Raw genomic sequence first — 15,590 nt, 5'->3', positions numbered from 1 at the left:
AACAGGAGATGAGGGTGGACACGCTCTCGTGTCCCGAGGGAGCCGGGTAAATGGTCGCCAGGTAGAGCTCCAACTGGAGCAGGAACCCCTGGCACCCGGCAGCCGTCCCATCATATGCCCTCGGGAGCGAGAGCCCCCTCTCTCCCATCGCTCCATGGTGTGCAGCACGCGATCCATGGCTGTGCCCAGATTTTGGAGCATCGTTGCGTGCTGCTGGATGCGCTCCTCCACTGGTAACGGAGGACTGGGTGCACCTACTGACTCCATAATATCGGTGCGTGTTTCTGTCAAGTGTCAGTGTGTAGCGGGTTGGACGGAGTCAGGAACAGGACACAGAACTGAGTAAAAACGTAACTTTACTCAAAAATAAACCAAACATATTCCACACTGGGAAACACACCAGCTCACAGAAATACTGACCACTTCACAACGAACAAACACGCGTGGGAACCAGAGGGTTAAATAGGGAGTAAATTATAACGTAATGGAAACCAGGTGTGTACAATCAAGACAAAACAACATAGAAAAAGAAACGTAGATCGGTGGCGGCTAGAAAGCCGGTGACGTCGACCGCCGCCCGAACAAGGAGAGGCACCAACTTCGGCGGAAGTCGTGACAATATTGTTATATATTGCATTATATTATAGTATTATTGTAGTATATTCTTGTATATTGCATTATATTATAGTATTATTGTGCTTTTATCTAGGTATGAGCACCAGCCGTTTGTGTCATGTCTGGCTGGTCTATACGGCTGTCAATGGAGACGCTACCAGAGGGCCAAGTCACAGCCTGGGGAGAGCTGCTGCAGCAGGGTTGGTTATACACACACAGAAGCACGCTCGCACACACACCACACACACACACACACTCAGACTCAGACACGTGCACAGATAGGGCTCAACCAGTGTCCTCTTATGAAAAAGTGTCCTTGCAGCCTACATGTGGATGTAGCCTACTTTTTAATTCTGTTGTTGTAATTTGAAATGTAACATCAAAATAGCTAATTTCATAAACTCTTGAATCTCAGAAAGTACCCCCTTCCCAGCCTTCCCACTCTTAGAGCGTGCTCGTGTCTGACTTGCATGCAGTGGCCACTGTCTGCGGGTGCCAGGTGGGAAATGGAGCAATTCAACTGCTTGTTAGTAAGAGGCAGATGTTAGCAGCAGAACAAACTCAAATCAAGTAACAACTATTTTGTTTTGACAGCTTAGTTAACTACCTAGCTAGCGTATTTACATCATCATTCGCTCTGATCAGCTGATGACCACTCTTTTCCCAATGTCAATCTTTCTCTCTGCTTACATACTGCAGTGTGTGTTTGTCATTTTACTGAACTATGTCTTTATAGGAAAAATTACTCTCTTTCTCTGACCCCCTCCCTCTCACTCTTTCTCTCTCTGACACCTCCCCTCTCTCCCTACATCCCCCGCCCCCCCCCCTCCCTCCCTCCACCCTCCCTCACCCTCTCCCCCATCTCTCTCTCCCCTTCCCATCCCCTCTCACCCTTCTCTCTCCCCCCTCTCTTCCTCCTTCTCTCTCTCCTCCAGGTGGAGTGTGGGAGCGTGGTATTCCTGGTCCTGACCTTCCTTCTCTCCTCTTTGTTCCTCTACTTCTGGAGCCAGGCTCACAACGATTACAATGACTTTGACTGGTGGGTCACACACACACACACACACACATGTGTTTATTTTCAGTAAACTTAACATGCGTAAAAATGTGTATGAACTTAACAAGATTCAACAACTGAGACATAAACGGAACAAGTTCCACAGACATGTGACTAACCGAAATGGAATAATGTGTCCCTGAACAAAGGGGGGGTCAAAATCAAAAGTAACAGTAACAGTATCTGGTGTGGCCACCAGCTGCATTAAGTACTGCAGTGCATCTCCTCCTCATGGACTGCACCAGATTTGCCAGTTCTTGCTGTAAGATGTTACCCCACTCTTCCACCAAGGCACCTGCAAGTTCCCGGACATTTCTGGAGGGAATGACCCTAGCCCTCACCCTCCGATCCAACAGGTCCCAGACGTGCTCAATGGGATTGAGATCCAGGCTCTTCGCTGGCCATGGCAGAACACTGACATTCCTGTCTTGCAGGAAATCACGCACAGAACAAGCAGTATGGCTGGTGGCATTGTCATGCTGGAGGGTCATGTCAGGATGAGCCTGCAGGAAGGGTACCACATGAGGGAGGAGGATGTCTTCCCTGTAATGCACAGTGTTGAGATTGCCTGCAACGACAACAAGCTCAGTCCGATGATGCTGTGACACACCGCCCCAGACCATGACGGACCCTCCACTTCCAAATTGATCCCGCTCCAGAGTACAGGCCTCGGTGTAACGCTCATTCCTTCGACGATAAACGCGAATCCGACCATCACCCCTGGTGAGACAAACCACGACTCGTCAGTCAAGACTTTGCCAGTCCTGTCTGGTCCAGCGACGGTGGATTTGTGCCAATAGGCGACGTTGTTGCCAGTGATGTCTGGTGAGGACCTTCCTTACAGCAGGCCTACAAGCCCTCAGTCCAGCCACTCTCAGCCTATTGTGGACAGTGTGATCACTCATGGAGGGATTGTGCGTTCCTGGTGTAACTCTGGCAGTTGTTGCCATCCTGTATCTGTCCCGCAGGTGTGATGTTCGGATGTACTGATCCTGTGCAGGTGTTGTTACACGTGGTCTGCCACTGGGAGGACGATCAGCTGTCCGTCCTGTCTCCCTGTAGCGCTGTCTTAGGCGTCTCACAGTACGGACATTGCAATTTATTTCCCTGGCCACATCTGCAATCCTCATGCCTCCTTGCAGCATGCCTAAGGCACATTCACGCAGATGAGCAGGGACCCTGTGCATATTTCTTTTGGTGTTTTTCAGAGTCAGTAGAAAGGCTTCTTTAGTGTCCTAAGTTTTCATAACTGTGACTTTAATTACCTACCGTCTCTGTAAGCTGTTAGTGTCTTTACAGCCATTCCACAGGTGCATGTTCATTCATTGTTTATTGTTCATTGAACAAGCATGGGAAAGATCTGGGAAGTTATTTGGATTGAGTTTATATGTATGTATTGCAGGTTTAAATTTGAGACTCTGGGATTCTGGTTCCCCTGGTCTCTGGTGCTGCTGGTTGTTGCTGCTGCTCTGTTCACCTACATCTCTCTGCTGCTGGTACGAACTAGTACTACTACTATAAATACTGCTATACTTATACTACTGATATTACTGTACTATTACATTTTACATTTTAGTCATTTAGCAGACACTCTTATCCAGAGCGACTTACAGTAGTGAATGCATACATTTCATACATTTTTTCCCCCCGTACTATTACTATTGTTACTACTACTATACTACTTCTGCTGCTCATTTAACCTACATCTCTCTGCTACTGGTGAGAACTATTACTACTACTACTACTACTATAAATACTACTATTCTTATACTACTGATATTACTATACTATTACTACTGTTACTACTACTATACTACTACTGCTGTTCATTTAACCTACATCTCTCTGCTGCTGGTGAGAACTAGTAATACTACCATAAATACTACTATTCTTATATTACTACTATTACTATAATATTATTACTACTATATTTTTGCTGTTGCTAGTGACAACTTTAGTACTATCACTATACTACTACTGATGCTGTCTTCAGTACTACTACATTACTATACAACTGTACTACTGCTGCTCTCTTCAGTGCTACTACATTACTATACAACTATACTACTCCTGCTCTCTTCAGTACTACTACATTACTATACAACTGTACTACCCCTGCTCTCTTCAGTACTACTACATTACTATACAACTATACTACCCCTGCTCTCTTCAGTACTACTACATTACTATACAACAGTACTACTGCTGCTCTGTTAATCTACGTCTCTCTGTTGTTGTCTTGCAGGTACTAGCAGTGTGTTTACTGTCTGAGGGACAGAGGCTGTATCTTCACTGGAGTCACAAGGTATCTCCTATCCTCCATGGAGTACAGCACACATTCAACATCTGTGAAGCAGCACAGACTGATCAGGATGACACATGTTGATTAGTCCTTTGTTATTTTTCTGTGTTAGATGGGGATCGTGGTGACCATGGCGTTCTCTGTCAGTGCCACGGCCGTTCTCTCTGAGGTGTGGAGTAAAGAGTGGAAGACCCTTCTCCTCTCCCTGCAGGTTGGCCAGTCTAGCCGTCACAGACCAATCACATCATGCGACCCAAAGCAACAATGTGAAATGTGTATGTTCAGTTGTCTGCATTGTGATATGAACCTTTCTCGCCCTCCCCTTCTCTATCCCCCTCCTGATTGGCTAGGTCACAGCCCCCTTTCTTCAGGTAGGCGGGGTTTTATTGATGACTCTCCTGTCCTGGCCAATTGCGCTGCACTTTTTTCGTTTGAACAAGAGAGGTAAGTGCTCCGATTGGCTGCTGTAAAACAAGTCCAGGTTCTGGTCGTGTTTCAAAGCCTGAATAGGTATTGTACGTATCAGCTAATCACATCTACATGTATGTTATAGCAAACTAGTGCCCGACTGCACGGTCAATGACGTGGCATGCAACCATTGATTGACGTATGCAACGTCTGAGCAGAGGAACGCAACCTCTATTGACTGAGACTGAGTGGGACCTTTTCAGAGTTATAAAAGCCTGCATAGACACTGCCATTACGCACACTGTCCTTCACTCTCTCTCTGTCTCTTTTTCCTTCCACCTCTCGCTCTCTCTTGTTTCTCTGTCATCTCCATGGTCACTGTTCTGAGTCGTCGTGGTGACGTGAAGCTGTAGGTGGACTAGCTGACTCATGTCTGGCCTCTCTGTGGAGGATAATGACACACACACACACACCTAGAGCCCTGTCAGGTGTACAGTAGTCTGATTTAAAGGGGCAATCTGCAGTTCACACAATAACAAAGCACCTACCCGCCACCTGTTTTGGTCAACATCTAAAAGATGGGGCTGGAGAAATGTAACCACTCTCATTACATTCATAGACCAAGCGTTTATAAATTCATGAGGCATTTATACATTCTTCAAGCAATCAATGGGTAAATAACATACATTTTAAAGTAAAAAAATATATATGGATCTAGCAATCACAGATTTCCCCTTTAAGCTCTAATTTCATTATTATGACTTGTATAACTCTAGAATTAGAACACTGGACCTGCTAGACTTGTTCCTGTATGAGGTTGTTTTGAAATATAATCTCTCTCTCTCTCTCTCTCTCTCTCTCTCTCTCTCTCTCTCTCTCTCTCTCTCTCTCTCTCTCTCTTTCTCTCTCTCTCTCTCTCTCTCTCTCTCTCTCTCTCTCTCAAGTGCATCAGGTGTGTCTGTTGGGTGTGTACATGAGTGTATTGTTCAGTCTGTACCTGGTTCCTCTGGCCATGTATTCTCCCTGCATCAGAGAAGCTGGAACCCTGGGGCCAAAACCAACACTACTCGGACGCAGAGGAGCTCCCATGGTATGACCAACCTATCATACATCTATCATTACAGCTTAATACTGCTCAAAGATTCAGTAGCACCCAGAGCAGCATGGTATGACCAATCACAGTGTCATACACTATCAAGATCAATATTATCCCTATATATCAGTACTACCACTTGCAGTAAACAGTAAAATGACACAGAGAAGCTCCCATGGTACAACCAGTCACATTATCAACATGATCCCTATCTATCAATAACTTCATTATCACTATTATCACTATCTATCAATAACTTCAATATCAATATTATATATATCAATAACATCATCATCAATATTATCACTAGCAATAACTTCATTATCAATATTATCACTATCTGTCAATAACATCACTATCTATCAATACTACGACATACAATATACAGGTAAATCCAGTAACATAACTTTAACCCAGAGGCTCTGGCCTCATGTTACTTTAGAGAGTCAGTTAGAGAGAGAGTTCCTGATTAGAATAAAGTCTGACACTGGAAAATGTACTTGGCACTGTGCGTTGTTGATGCCTGTGTGTGTGTGTGTGTGTGTGTGTGTGTGTGTGTGTGTGTGTGTGTGTGTGTGTGTGTGTGTGTGTGTGTGTGTGTGTGTGTGTGTGTGTGTGTGTGTGTGTGTGTGTGTGTGTGTGTGTGTGTGTGTGTGTTCTCGTGCATGTCTGACCTCTAACAGCTTGCCCCAGAGAACACTCTAATGTCTTTTGAGAGCGCAGTGGAGGCTGGAGTGGATGGGTTTGAGACTGACGTCACTATAAGGTACACATCTGTCTGTCTGTCTGTCTGTCTGTCTGTCTGTCTGTCTGTCTGTCTGTCTGTCTGTCTGTCTGTCTGTCTTGGATTGTTTGTCCGTTTGTCTGTCTATCTTGTCTTGTCTGTCTGTCCCCTTCTGATCCCTGTAATAGCCCTGTGTCCTGGCTAGCCTTGACCCCTGTCCTGCCCTGTCCTGTCCTGGCTAGCCTTGTAATAATCCTAGAGATCAGACATTAGCGTTAGCGTCCTTCCACTCCTCCCAGTTAATGTGATTGCATCCTAGCTAATCCAGTTAGCGGTTAATACTCCTGTCCAGGCCTGCTAGCCTGGCTATGTGGCTTTTAGCATTAGCATGTAGCATGCAGCCCTGGGTTCAAATACTATTTCTAATAATATCAGATACTTTAGCTGGGCTTGAGAGAAAGAGAAGGGGCCAGGGTGTAATGGAGTTTGCCTGGTGTAATGGAACCAATAGAATAGTTGCAAAACTGCAAACTTGGCCCATCAGGCACTCCAGGCAGGCTAAAGCAAACGCTCAAAGTATTTGAAAGATTTCAAATAGTATTTGAACCCAGGGCTGGTAACAGGCAGCTAGCAGACCTAGTGTAGCTTCACCTGCCACATGTTTGTCTTGACCATGTGAACGCCAGGACCTAATCTCCCCCTCTCTCCCCTCCCCCTTCTCTTTCTCTCCCCTCCCTCTCTCCTAGTGCTGATGGCGTTCCATTTGTGATGCATGACCTGACCCTTCAGAGGACCACTAACGTAGAAGAGGTGTTTCCTAACAGAACACACACACCTGCTGCCCTATTCACCTGGTCTGATGTACAGCAGCTCAACGCTGGGGCCTGGTTCCTCTCTGTAAGGACATGCACACACGCACACACACACAGTAGCTGACTTTAGCACCATCGGTTAGTTAGTAACTGTATTAAAGATCTCTTTTAACCATCACACTCTCTCTCTCTCTCCACCCCCTCCCAGTGGGATCCGTTTGGCACGGTGTCCTCTCTGTCACCAAAGCAGCGAGCGCTAGCTGCCAATCAGACGGTTCCCTCCCTGGAAGAAGTTCTGGACGTAGCGAATCGGACGGGCAGGACAGTGTTGTTTGACCTGAGACAACCTCCTCCTGGACACCCTTACAGAGACAACTACCTCAACATCACCCTGGACCTCATACACACACACATCAACTCTAGTCAGGCATGTGTGTGGATGGGGTGGTCACCGTGGTAGTTCTTACCTTCCACTCAAAGGACCATGTTAGAAAGGCCTGCTGCCGTTCAATGGTGTCTCCCTGCTCTTAATACTGCGTGTGTGTGTGTGTGTGTGTGTGTGTGTGTGTGTGTGTGTGTGTGTGTGTGTGTGTGTGTGTGTGTGTGTGTGTGTGTGAGGTGCTGTGGCTGCCATCAGATCAGAGAGAGGAGATACAGCAGGTGGATCCAGAGCTGCAACAGACAGCAGGACGGACTGCTTCTATTCAGGAACTACAGGACAACCACATCACTACCCTCAACCTGCACTACAGCACCATGTCTCTACAGCACGTCAGGTACACACTCACACACACATGATGTACTATAAAATGTCTCTCTGCTCACCCAGCATGTATGTATGTGGGTTTTGTGTGCATTTCAGTAAGTACAGGTCGGTGAACATCAGTGTGAACCTGTATGTAGTGAACCAGCCGTGGCTCTACTCTCTGGCCTGGTGCAGTGGAGCATCCTCTGTTACCACCAACAACATGCTGCTGAGAGATATACACACACCGCTGCTCCTTGTGGTGAGACACACACACACACCACAGGTAGTGGAGGACAGGCTCGTAGTAATGGCTGGAACGGAATAAATAGAATGGTATAGAACTCATTAAGCACATGTATCCATGTGTATGATACCATTCCATTCACTCCATTCCAGCCATTATGAGCGTCCTCCCCTCAGCAGCCTCCTGTGACACACACACACACATTTACTCCTTATGGTGATACACACATATCGCTATTCATCATGGTGACACACACACACACACACACACACACACATTTACTCCTTATGGTGATACAAACATATCGTTATTCATCATGGTGATGGTATGAGACGGTATGATACCTATACACACACACACACACACACACACACACACACACACACACACACACACACACACACACACACACACACACACACACACACACACACACACACACACACACACACACACACACACACACATTGCTTCTCCATATGGTGAGACACACAAACACACACTAATGTCTTCACGTGTTTCCCTACAGACTCCAGAGCAGTATAGTGTGATATGGGTTCTGACTGACCTGGTCTCTGCTGCTCTTATTGTCTGTGTCTTCATATTCCACTGGTGAGTTCACACGTTCTACATACATGTCAAAAGTGTGTGACTGAGGCGATTACAGTGGAAAATATAATGGGTTAGTTAGATAAAGGTATGTCTGTAAGGTGAAAGTGTGTGTGTGTGTGGTGTGTGTGTGTGTGTGTGTGTGTGTGTGTGTGTGTGTGTGTGTGTGTGTGTGTGTGTGTGTGTGTGTCTCCCTGTCCTACAGGTGGCGTGAACGAGGCCTACACTTCTGGTCAGGCAGTCGACAGACACATGAGACCAGGCCTTATAGCAAGTTCAGGACCGGTAAGGACAACAACAATGTCATACTGCATACTGTACATCACTATGGCCCTCTCCCACTGGACTAATCTTCTATTTGCGTGTAACACACTGGTGCACCAACATTTTAATCTCTTGCATAAACTGTACAGTTTATGAGCTGGAATAGCTGTTAGTTTCTGACATTCAATTCAAATTCTGAAAGAATCTCTGCTCAATGCCAGTGGTGTTCTAACCCTCAAGTGTATTGGACTCATAACATTAAAAAGCCTGTTTCATCAGAGGCAGTATGTTAGTGCATTTTTAAGGCAGTGTACATTCGTGTTCCTCGGGGATGATTTGAGCTTTTACTCGGAATACCGGCGTACCATAAATTATTCTGTGTTCCGTCTGTGCCTCAGATCCTGTGGAGTCAGGGTGGGGTCGATGGAATCCCTTCCACTCAGAGTCTCCCACTAGAGCCCTCATCTCTCTCCCTCTGGACCTCAACCCATGAACTCAACTCATGAACCAATAAACCTCCCATGAACCATTCCCAAACCCCAAATCTTTGGACTTCAACCCACACATGAACCCTGCACCAACCCCTCACCTGAACTCCAACTACCACACCCCTGACTTCTAACCCTTAACCTTTGCCCAGCAGAGCTCAGCGACGTCTGGTCCATCTCCAGTGAGAATGTCCGAACGGAACTACGGACCCCCAGTACCCTCAACACCATCACAGAGGAGTAACACACACGCACACAGACATACAGCCACTCACCCAGTCACGTACACACAAAGTGTGACCGGACAAGAATGAGCATAGGGAAACGGGAAGGAAAACAAGAGAAGAGGATGAACTTAATGTGTAAAAAGAGGAAGAGGCTGATTTAATGTGAAAGATAAGCCAGTATTTTGATAATCCTGACTAAGGCTGTTGTTCCTGTGTCCTCACCTGACCAGCTCATTCACACCCCCTCTGGTGACCACTGGAACTGCAGAACTGAATTGCTCAAATATGAAATATACACTGACCAAAAAATAAGTGTTAGTCCCATATTTAATGAGCTGAAATAAAAAATCCCTGAAATGTTCTATATGCACAAAAAGCTTATTTCATCACTGTTAGTGAGCATTTCCTCATTTACCAAGATAATCCATCCACCTGACAGGTGTGGCATATCAAGAAGCTGATTAAACAGCTTCTTGAGGTGCACCTTGTGCTGGGGACAATAAAAGGCCACTTTAAAATGTGCAGTTTTGTCACACAACACAATGCCACAGATGTCTCAAGTTTTGAGGGAGCGTGCAAATGGCATGCTGAGTGCAGGAATGTCTACCATAAACTGCCTCCAATGTTGTTTTAGAGAATTTGGAAGTACGTCCAGCTGGCCTCACAACTGCAGTCCACGTGAAACCAAGTCAGCCCAGGATCTCCACATCTGGCTTCTTCACCGGCGAGATCATCTGAGATGGGTTTGGAGTGAGGGGTAATGAGGAGTATTTGTCTGTAATAACTAATTCTGATTGACTGGGCCTTGCTGTCAATTGGGTGGGCCTATGCCGTCCAAGGCCCACCCATGGCTGCACCCCTGCCTAGTCATATGAAATCCATAGATTAGGCCCTAATTCATTTATTTCACTTGAATGATTTCCTTATATGAACTGTAACTCAGTAAAATCTTTGTTGCATGTTGCGTTTATATTTTGGTTCAGTATATTGTTTTAATTCTTATAACTGTAAAGACATCAGCTGCATTAGAGGAATGTATTAAATAGTGTCTTATATTTTCTGTGTGAGTGAATGGATGCAGGTGAACACTGACTGTACTGTGGTTTTAGTTTGATAAGGTTTTAATGATCAGGAGTTGCTATTTATATTTGAATGTATGACCAAGCAATAGCCTAGGGTTTTAGCATGGCAGTGAATACAGCATCTGCTTCTGCTAACACACATATCTATCTATCATGAGATCTACTCCTAAATCTTAATTGTTTATTTTGAGGTTGTAGAAGCTGTGTATGACTTTCAGGTGTTGTGTGGAAAGTTGCTGGTTTCAAGTGTTAATCTGTGGGTTGGCTGGTTGGTAATGGCTCTGCGGACAGTGTTGAGCAGGAGACAGGAGATCCAAGTGCCATAGGAGACACAATGTCCACAAGCCACTGGCCAGCCATACAGAGGAGAGGAGAGAGATTTTATGGGCTTCTACAAAACTTTTGTTTTTATCTGAAGCCTTCTAGAACTCGCCAAGAGATTCTGGAACCCTCCCAAGACATTCTAGAACTATCCCAGGGCATTTTAGAACACGCAAAGACATTCTAGAACTGTCCCAATACATTCTCACAAGTCATTCTAAAACTCTCCAAGACAGAAAATACATGTTGACAATCTGTATGTTCACAGTAAACCAACTAACAATAGAGCAGTTGATATCCTGATGACCAGAGAGTAAAATAATGATCTTCTGCCATTGGTGGAATTGCACTCCGCCTTGCTTGCATTAGAGACCGCTAGGCTATACAAATACCATGCTATCAGGAATCGAAACCTATATTTGGTCCCAACAATGATTCAAAGGTATCAAACACTCCGAATGTAATTGTTGTTAAATAGCAAAAGGATACATAGTATTTCTGGTTGTTTTCTGTATAACAGGACGACCGTTTTGTTTTAATGTATATGAGCCTTCTCTATGTTATGTTACTATTTTCTGACTGTAAATGGTATTACCTGATATTAAAAATCTATAAAGGATTGAGTTGGTTGTATTCATTGATTAACCCATTTGATTCCATGTCCACAGTATAACGCTACTTCTGTTACTCCAGTTGAAAAAAAGACATCGGCCACTGTCTCCATCCAATCATCTTTATTTTTATAAAAACAGACACCTCAGCCAGGATTCAATCTGAGGTTTCTAATCTACAATGCAGCTTTGTTTTGTTTGTTTTTTGGTACTTTTTACCCCTTTTTTGTGATATCCAATTGGTAGTTAGAGTCTTGTCCCATTGCTCCAACTGCCGTAGACTCGGGAGAGGCGAAGATCGAGAGCCATGCATCCTCCGAAACACAGTGTTGACACACTGCTCACTTAATCCAGAAGCCAGCCGCACCAATGTGTCGGAGGAAACACTGTACGGCTGGCGACCGAAGTCAACGTGCATGCGCCCGGCCTGCCACAAGGAGGCGCTAGAGTGCGATGGGACAAGGACATCCCGGGTGGCCAAACCCTCCCCTAACTCGGACGACGCTGGGGCAAATGGGTCTCCCATTCGCGGCCGGCTGCGACACAGCCTGGGATTGAACCCGGGTCTGTAGTGACGCCTCTAGCACTGCGATGCCGTGCCTTAGACCGCTGTGCCACTCTGGAGGCAACAATGCGGCTTTTAAAGGCAACGTTACCTCATCACGGAGATCGTATTCAAGGTAACTACTGCAGGTGTCGGCTGCATTGGAAATTCCCTTTAAATGTCTAGCACACTACAGTATGGTTTCCAATTTAATCCTGGCCCTCATTCGGGGTGCAGAGGAGAGGCAAGGCAAAGAAAACTAGACTAACGGCATCTCTGACAGTAGCTCCACCGTCGTCATGTCTTCTGTCCAGACAGTAGAGCAACACAGCTGCTGTAGTAATGCTGTAGTAATGCTGTAGTTATGCTGTAGTAATATCACCCAGACAGACCGGGAACACTGTGCATCCTAAATGGCACCCTATTCTGTAAACAGTGCATTACTTTTGCCCAGAGCCTTATTTTTTTTTTACCAGAGCCCTATATATGGAATAGGATGCCATTTGGGACACATCCACACTGTTGTGAACCATACATTGAGCTAAATAGTTAAAATTTACCCAGAACTCTGTGTTGTTAATGTAAACCATCACCTGCAGAATATAGACTGATTCCCCCTTTCACTACATGGACAGATACCTTACACAATGTAAATATAAAATAAGTACCATAAATCTTAAACAAAACTTAACAAATTCAACAGACAGGTTAGTTAGTGATGGCGGGAAGGAGGTGTTTGTAGTGATGTCAAGCTCCTCTGTGCAGAACAGGAGAAACAGACAGTAACATCAGCATCCTGTCTGAACAACTAACACATAGAGTGCGTCCCAAATGACACCATATTCCCTTTATAGTGCATTACTTTTGACAAGAGCACTATGGAGGAAATAGGGTACCATTGGGATGCAGGGTATAGAACTCTTCATGCAGAACTCAGAATCATTCATGGATCAGTTGTTTTCCAGCTGAGTCAGGTCTGGACCTGGTTCTACTAAGGATTGTAGGGAGCTTTGCATCCCTAGTTCTAGTGAGTATGACAAAGGCCATTGGTGAGTTAAACACTAGTCTCATAGAGCTACAGTACATAGATCTGCCAAATACCAACAGATAATGATCCTTTCTGGTCAAACACTAAATGTTAAAACTCCACAGCAGGCAAGTCCACCTGAGGCTTACAGCACAGACAGACCTCTCAGCTAAAACCTAACTATACCATGCGCAAGTAGGAAACGCAATAACATAATTAGCTGTGCAAAATGGCGATTTTGCGTTGTTGTGTTGAGTTACTACTTCCGAGGCTGCTGGTTTGCATATTTTTTCTACTCAAGTAAGCAGAACCGCAGAAAAGCTTGAGTAGTGTACTTGCATAGGCTATGTATAAATGAGCCTTAACTGTGATGATAAGAGACAAAACAAACACAAGAATAATATAGAAAAAACAACATCAGACATCTGAACAGAACTGCAGCGGTTTGTCACATGGACTACTATGCTGCTTTAGAAACAGAGGCAACTGGTTTAAAAGCCACGTTAAATAAGAAAAACTGTTAAGGCTTTAGACAAAACTTGAAAAAATGTATTGACAGTTCAGTAAAAATCTATTCAGCTACAGTAAGAGCATGCAAACCTCTGTCATGAACAGACCTGGAAGAAAACAATATATTAAAGCTATTTATGGTTATTTTACTCAGTAAGTTAACGTAATAAATGTTTTCAGTAACTACTTGTTGCTGTGTGTGTGTGTGTGTGTGTGTGTGTGTGTGTGTGTGTGTGTGTGTGTGTGTGTGTGTGTGTGTGTGTGTGTGTGTGTGTGTGTGTGTGTGTGTGTGTGTGTGTGTGTGTGTGTGTGTGTGTGTGTGTGTGTGTACACAGTGTCTCTGGGAGGATAAAGGGGCTTAGAGGTAGTCATCCTCACTGGAGGGCTCGTCATCAGGATCGTTGCTGGGGTTGTTGCTATAGACATTGCTAAGGTCATTGCTATGGGTATAGCTGGAGGCAGTGCTAGAGGAGGGGCTCCGGCTCATCCTCCAAACCTGGTTAGAGAAGCTCCGCCCCCTACTGCAGGGCTGGCCAACAGGGCGCAGTATTCTAATAAGCTCTGCAGCTTCCTGCCAATAGGAAGTTCACTTGCTGTGGCCCCGACCAGTTCTCTGTTTACTCATGGTGGTCAACATCTGGCTGATGTAGGAAGTCAGGAGGTCATCCATCTTATAGCCCTGAAAACACACACACACATCTGAGTGTTTTCATTGTGAGTGAGTGAGTGAGTGAGTGAGTGAGTGAGTGAGTGAGTGAGTGAGTGAGTGAGTGAGTGAGTGAGTGAGTGAGTGAGTGAGTGAGTGCGTGAGTGCGTGAGTGAGTGAGTGAGTGAGTGAGTACGTGAGGGCTCACGTGTGTTTTTTACGTGTGTGTGATTGTGTGTGTCTCTCACCAGTGAGGTCTCACACAGCAGCTTGCTGCCCCTGACCAGGTTGCCGATGGTGATGTGGAAGTAGGTGTTGCCACTGCTCCAGTTGGAGATCTTAGTGAACAGGTGGGTGGTCAGGATGTCCTGTAGTAGACATTCACACGCATCAGTAAAACACCAGGTAACACATGTTCACACACATCAGTGAAATACCAGGTAACATGTTTACACACATCAGTGAAATACCAGGTAACACATGTTCACACACATCAGTGAAATACCAGGTAACACATGTTCACACACATCAGTGAAATACCAGGTAACACATGTTCACACACATCAGTGAAATACCAGATAACACATGTTCACACACATCAGTTAAATACCAGGTAACATGTTCACACACATCAGTGAAATACCAGGTAACATGTTTACACACATCAGTATAATACCAGGTAACATGTTTACAAACATCAGTGAAATACCAGGTAACATGTTTACACACATCAGTGAAATACCAGGTAACATGTTTACACACATCAGTGAAATACCAGGTAACATGTTTACACACATCAGTGAAATACCAGGTAACATGTTTACACACAGTGAAATACCAGGTAACATGTTTACACACAGTGAAATACCAGGTAACATGTTTACACACATCAGTGAAATACCAGGTAACATGTTTACACACATCAGTGAAATACCAGGTAACACATGTTCACACACATCAGTGAAATACCAGGTAACATGTTTACACACATCAGTGAAATACCAGGTAACATGTTTACACACATCAGTGAAATACCAGGTAACATGTTCACACACATCAGTGAAATACCAGGTAACACATGTTCACACACATCAGTGAAATACCAGGTAACACATGTTCACACACATCAGTGAAATACCAGGTAACATGTTTACACACATCAGTGAAATACCAGGTAACATGTTTACACACATCAGTGAAATACCAGGTAACATGTTCACACACATCAGTGAAATACCAGGTAACACATGTTCACACACAT

General features: G+C 44.9%; 2 protein-coding genes across 4 annotated transcripts in view; one reads left to right on the top strand and one right to left on the bottom strand.

Moving 5' to 3' along the window:
* Positions 1-11,610, top strand: part of LOC106612759 (glycerophosphodiester phosphodiesterase domain-containing protein 5) — a 41,915-nt gene extending 30,305 nt beyond the window's left edge. For 2 of the 3 annotated variants that reach the window (XM_045724524.2, XM_082956298.1), the window contains exons 3-17: positions 710-815; positions 1,551-1,654; positions 3,072-3,165; positions 3,915-3,974; positions 4,084-4,182; positions 4,322-4,415; positions 5,324-5,469; positions 6,156-6,238; positions 6,943-7,093; positions 7,217-7,435; positions 7,627-7,784; positions 7,871-8,015; positions 8,530-8,612; positions 8,815-8,894; positions 9,272-11,610. In XM_045724524.2, the coding sequence (XP_045580480.1) occupies positions 4,084-4,182; positions 4,322-4,415; positions 5,324-5,469; positions 6,156-6,238; positions 6,943-7,093; positions 7,217-7,435; positions 7,627-7,784; positions 7,871-8,015; positions 8,530-8,612; positions 8,815-8,894; positions 9,272-9,366 (1,353 nt within the window). In that variant the 5' untranslated portion in view covers positions 710-815; positions 1,551-1,654; positions 3,072-3,165; positions 3,915-3,974 and the 3' untranslated portion in view covers positions 9,367-11,610. The remainder of the gene's footprint in view (positions 1-709; positions 816-1,550; positions 1,655-3,071; positions 3,166-3,914; positions 3,975-4,083; positions 4,183-4,321; positions 4,416-5,323; positions 5,470-6,155; positions 6,239-6,942; positions 7,094-7,216; positions 7,436-7,626; positions 7,785-7,870; positions 8,016-8,529; positions 8,613-8,814; positions 8,895-9,271) is intronic. The other variant, XM_045724525.2, reaches the window with a different exon arrangement.
* A 100-nt stretch (positions 11,611-11,710) lies between these two features.
* The window catches only part of LOC106612882 (unconventional myosin-VIIa), a 41,672-nt gene continuing 37,792 nt past the window's right edge, over positions 11,711-15,590 (bottom strand). The window contains exons 48-49 of the mRNA XM_082956296.1: positions 14,578-14,697; positions 11,711-14,362 (exon numbers count right to left, since the gene is read on the bottom strand). Of these exons, the coding sequence (XP_082812422.1) occupies positions 14,270-14,362; positions 14,578-14,697 (213 nt within the window). The 3' untranslated portion in view covers positions 11,711-14,269. The remainder of the gene's footprint in view (positions 14,363-14,577; positions 14,698-15,590) is intronic.

Source organism: Salmo salar, chromosome 09 (assembly GCF_965601325.2).
Source record: "Salmo salar chromosome 09, fSalSal1, whole genome shotgun sequence".
Classification (NCBI taxonomy): domain Eukaryota; kingdom Metazoa; phylum Chordata; class Actinopteri; order Salmoniformes; family Salmonidae; genus Salmo; species Salmo salar.
This window is presented reverse-complemented; position numbering and strand designations above follow the sequence as displayed.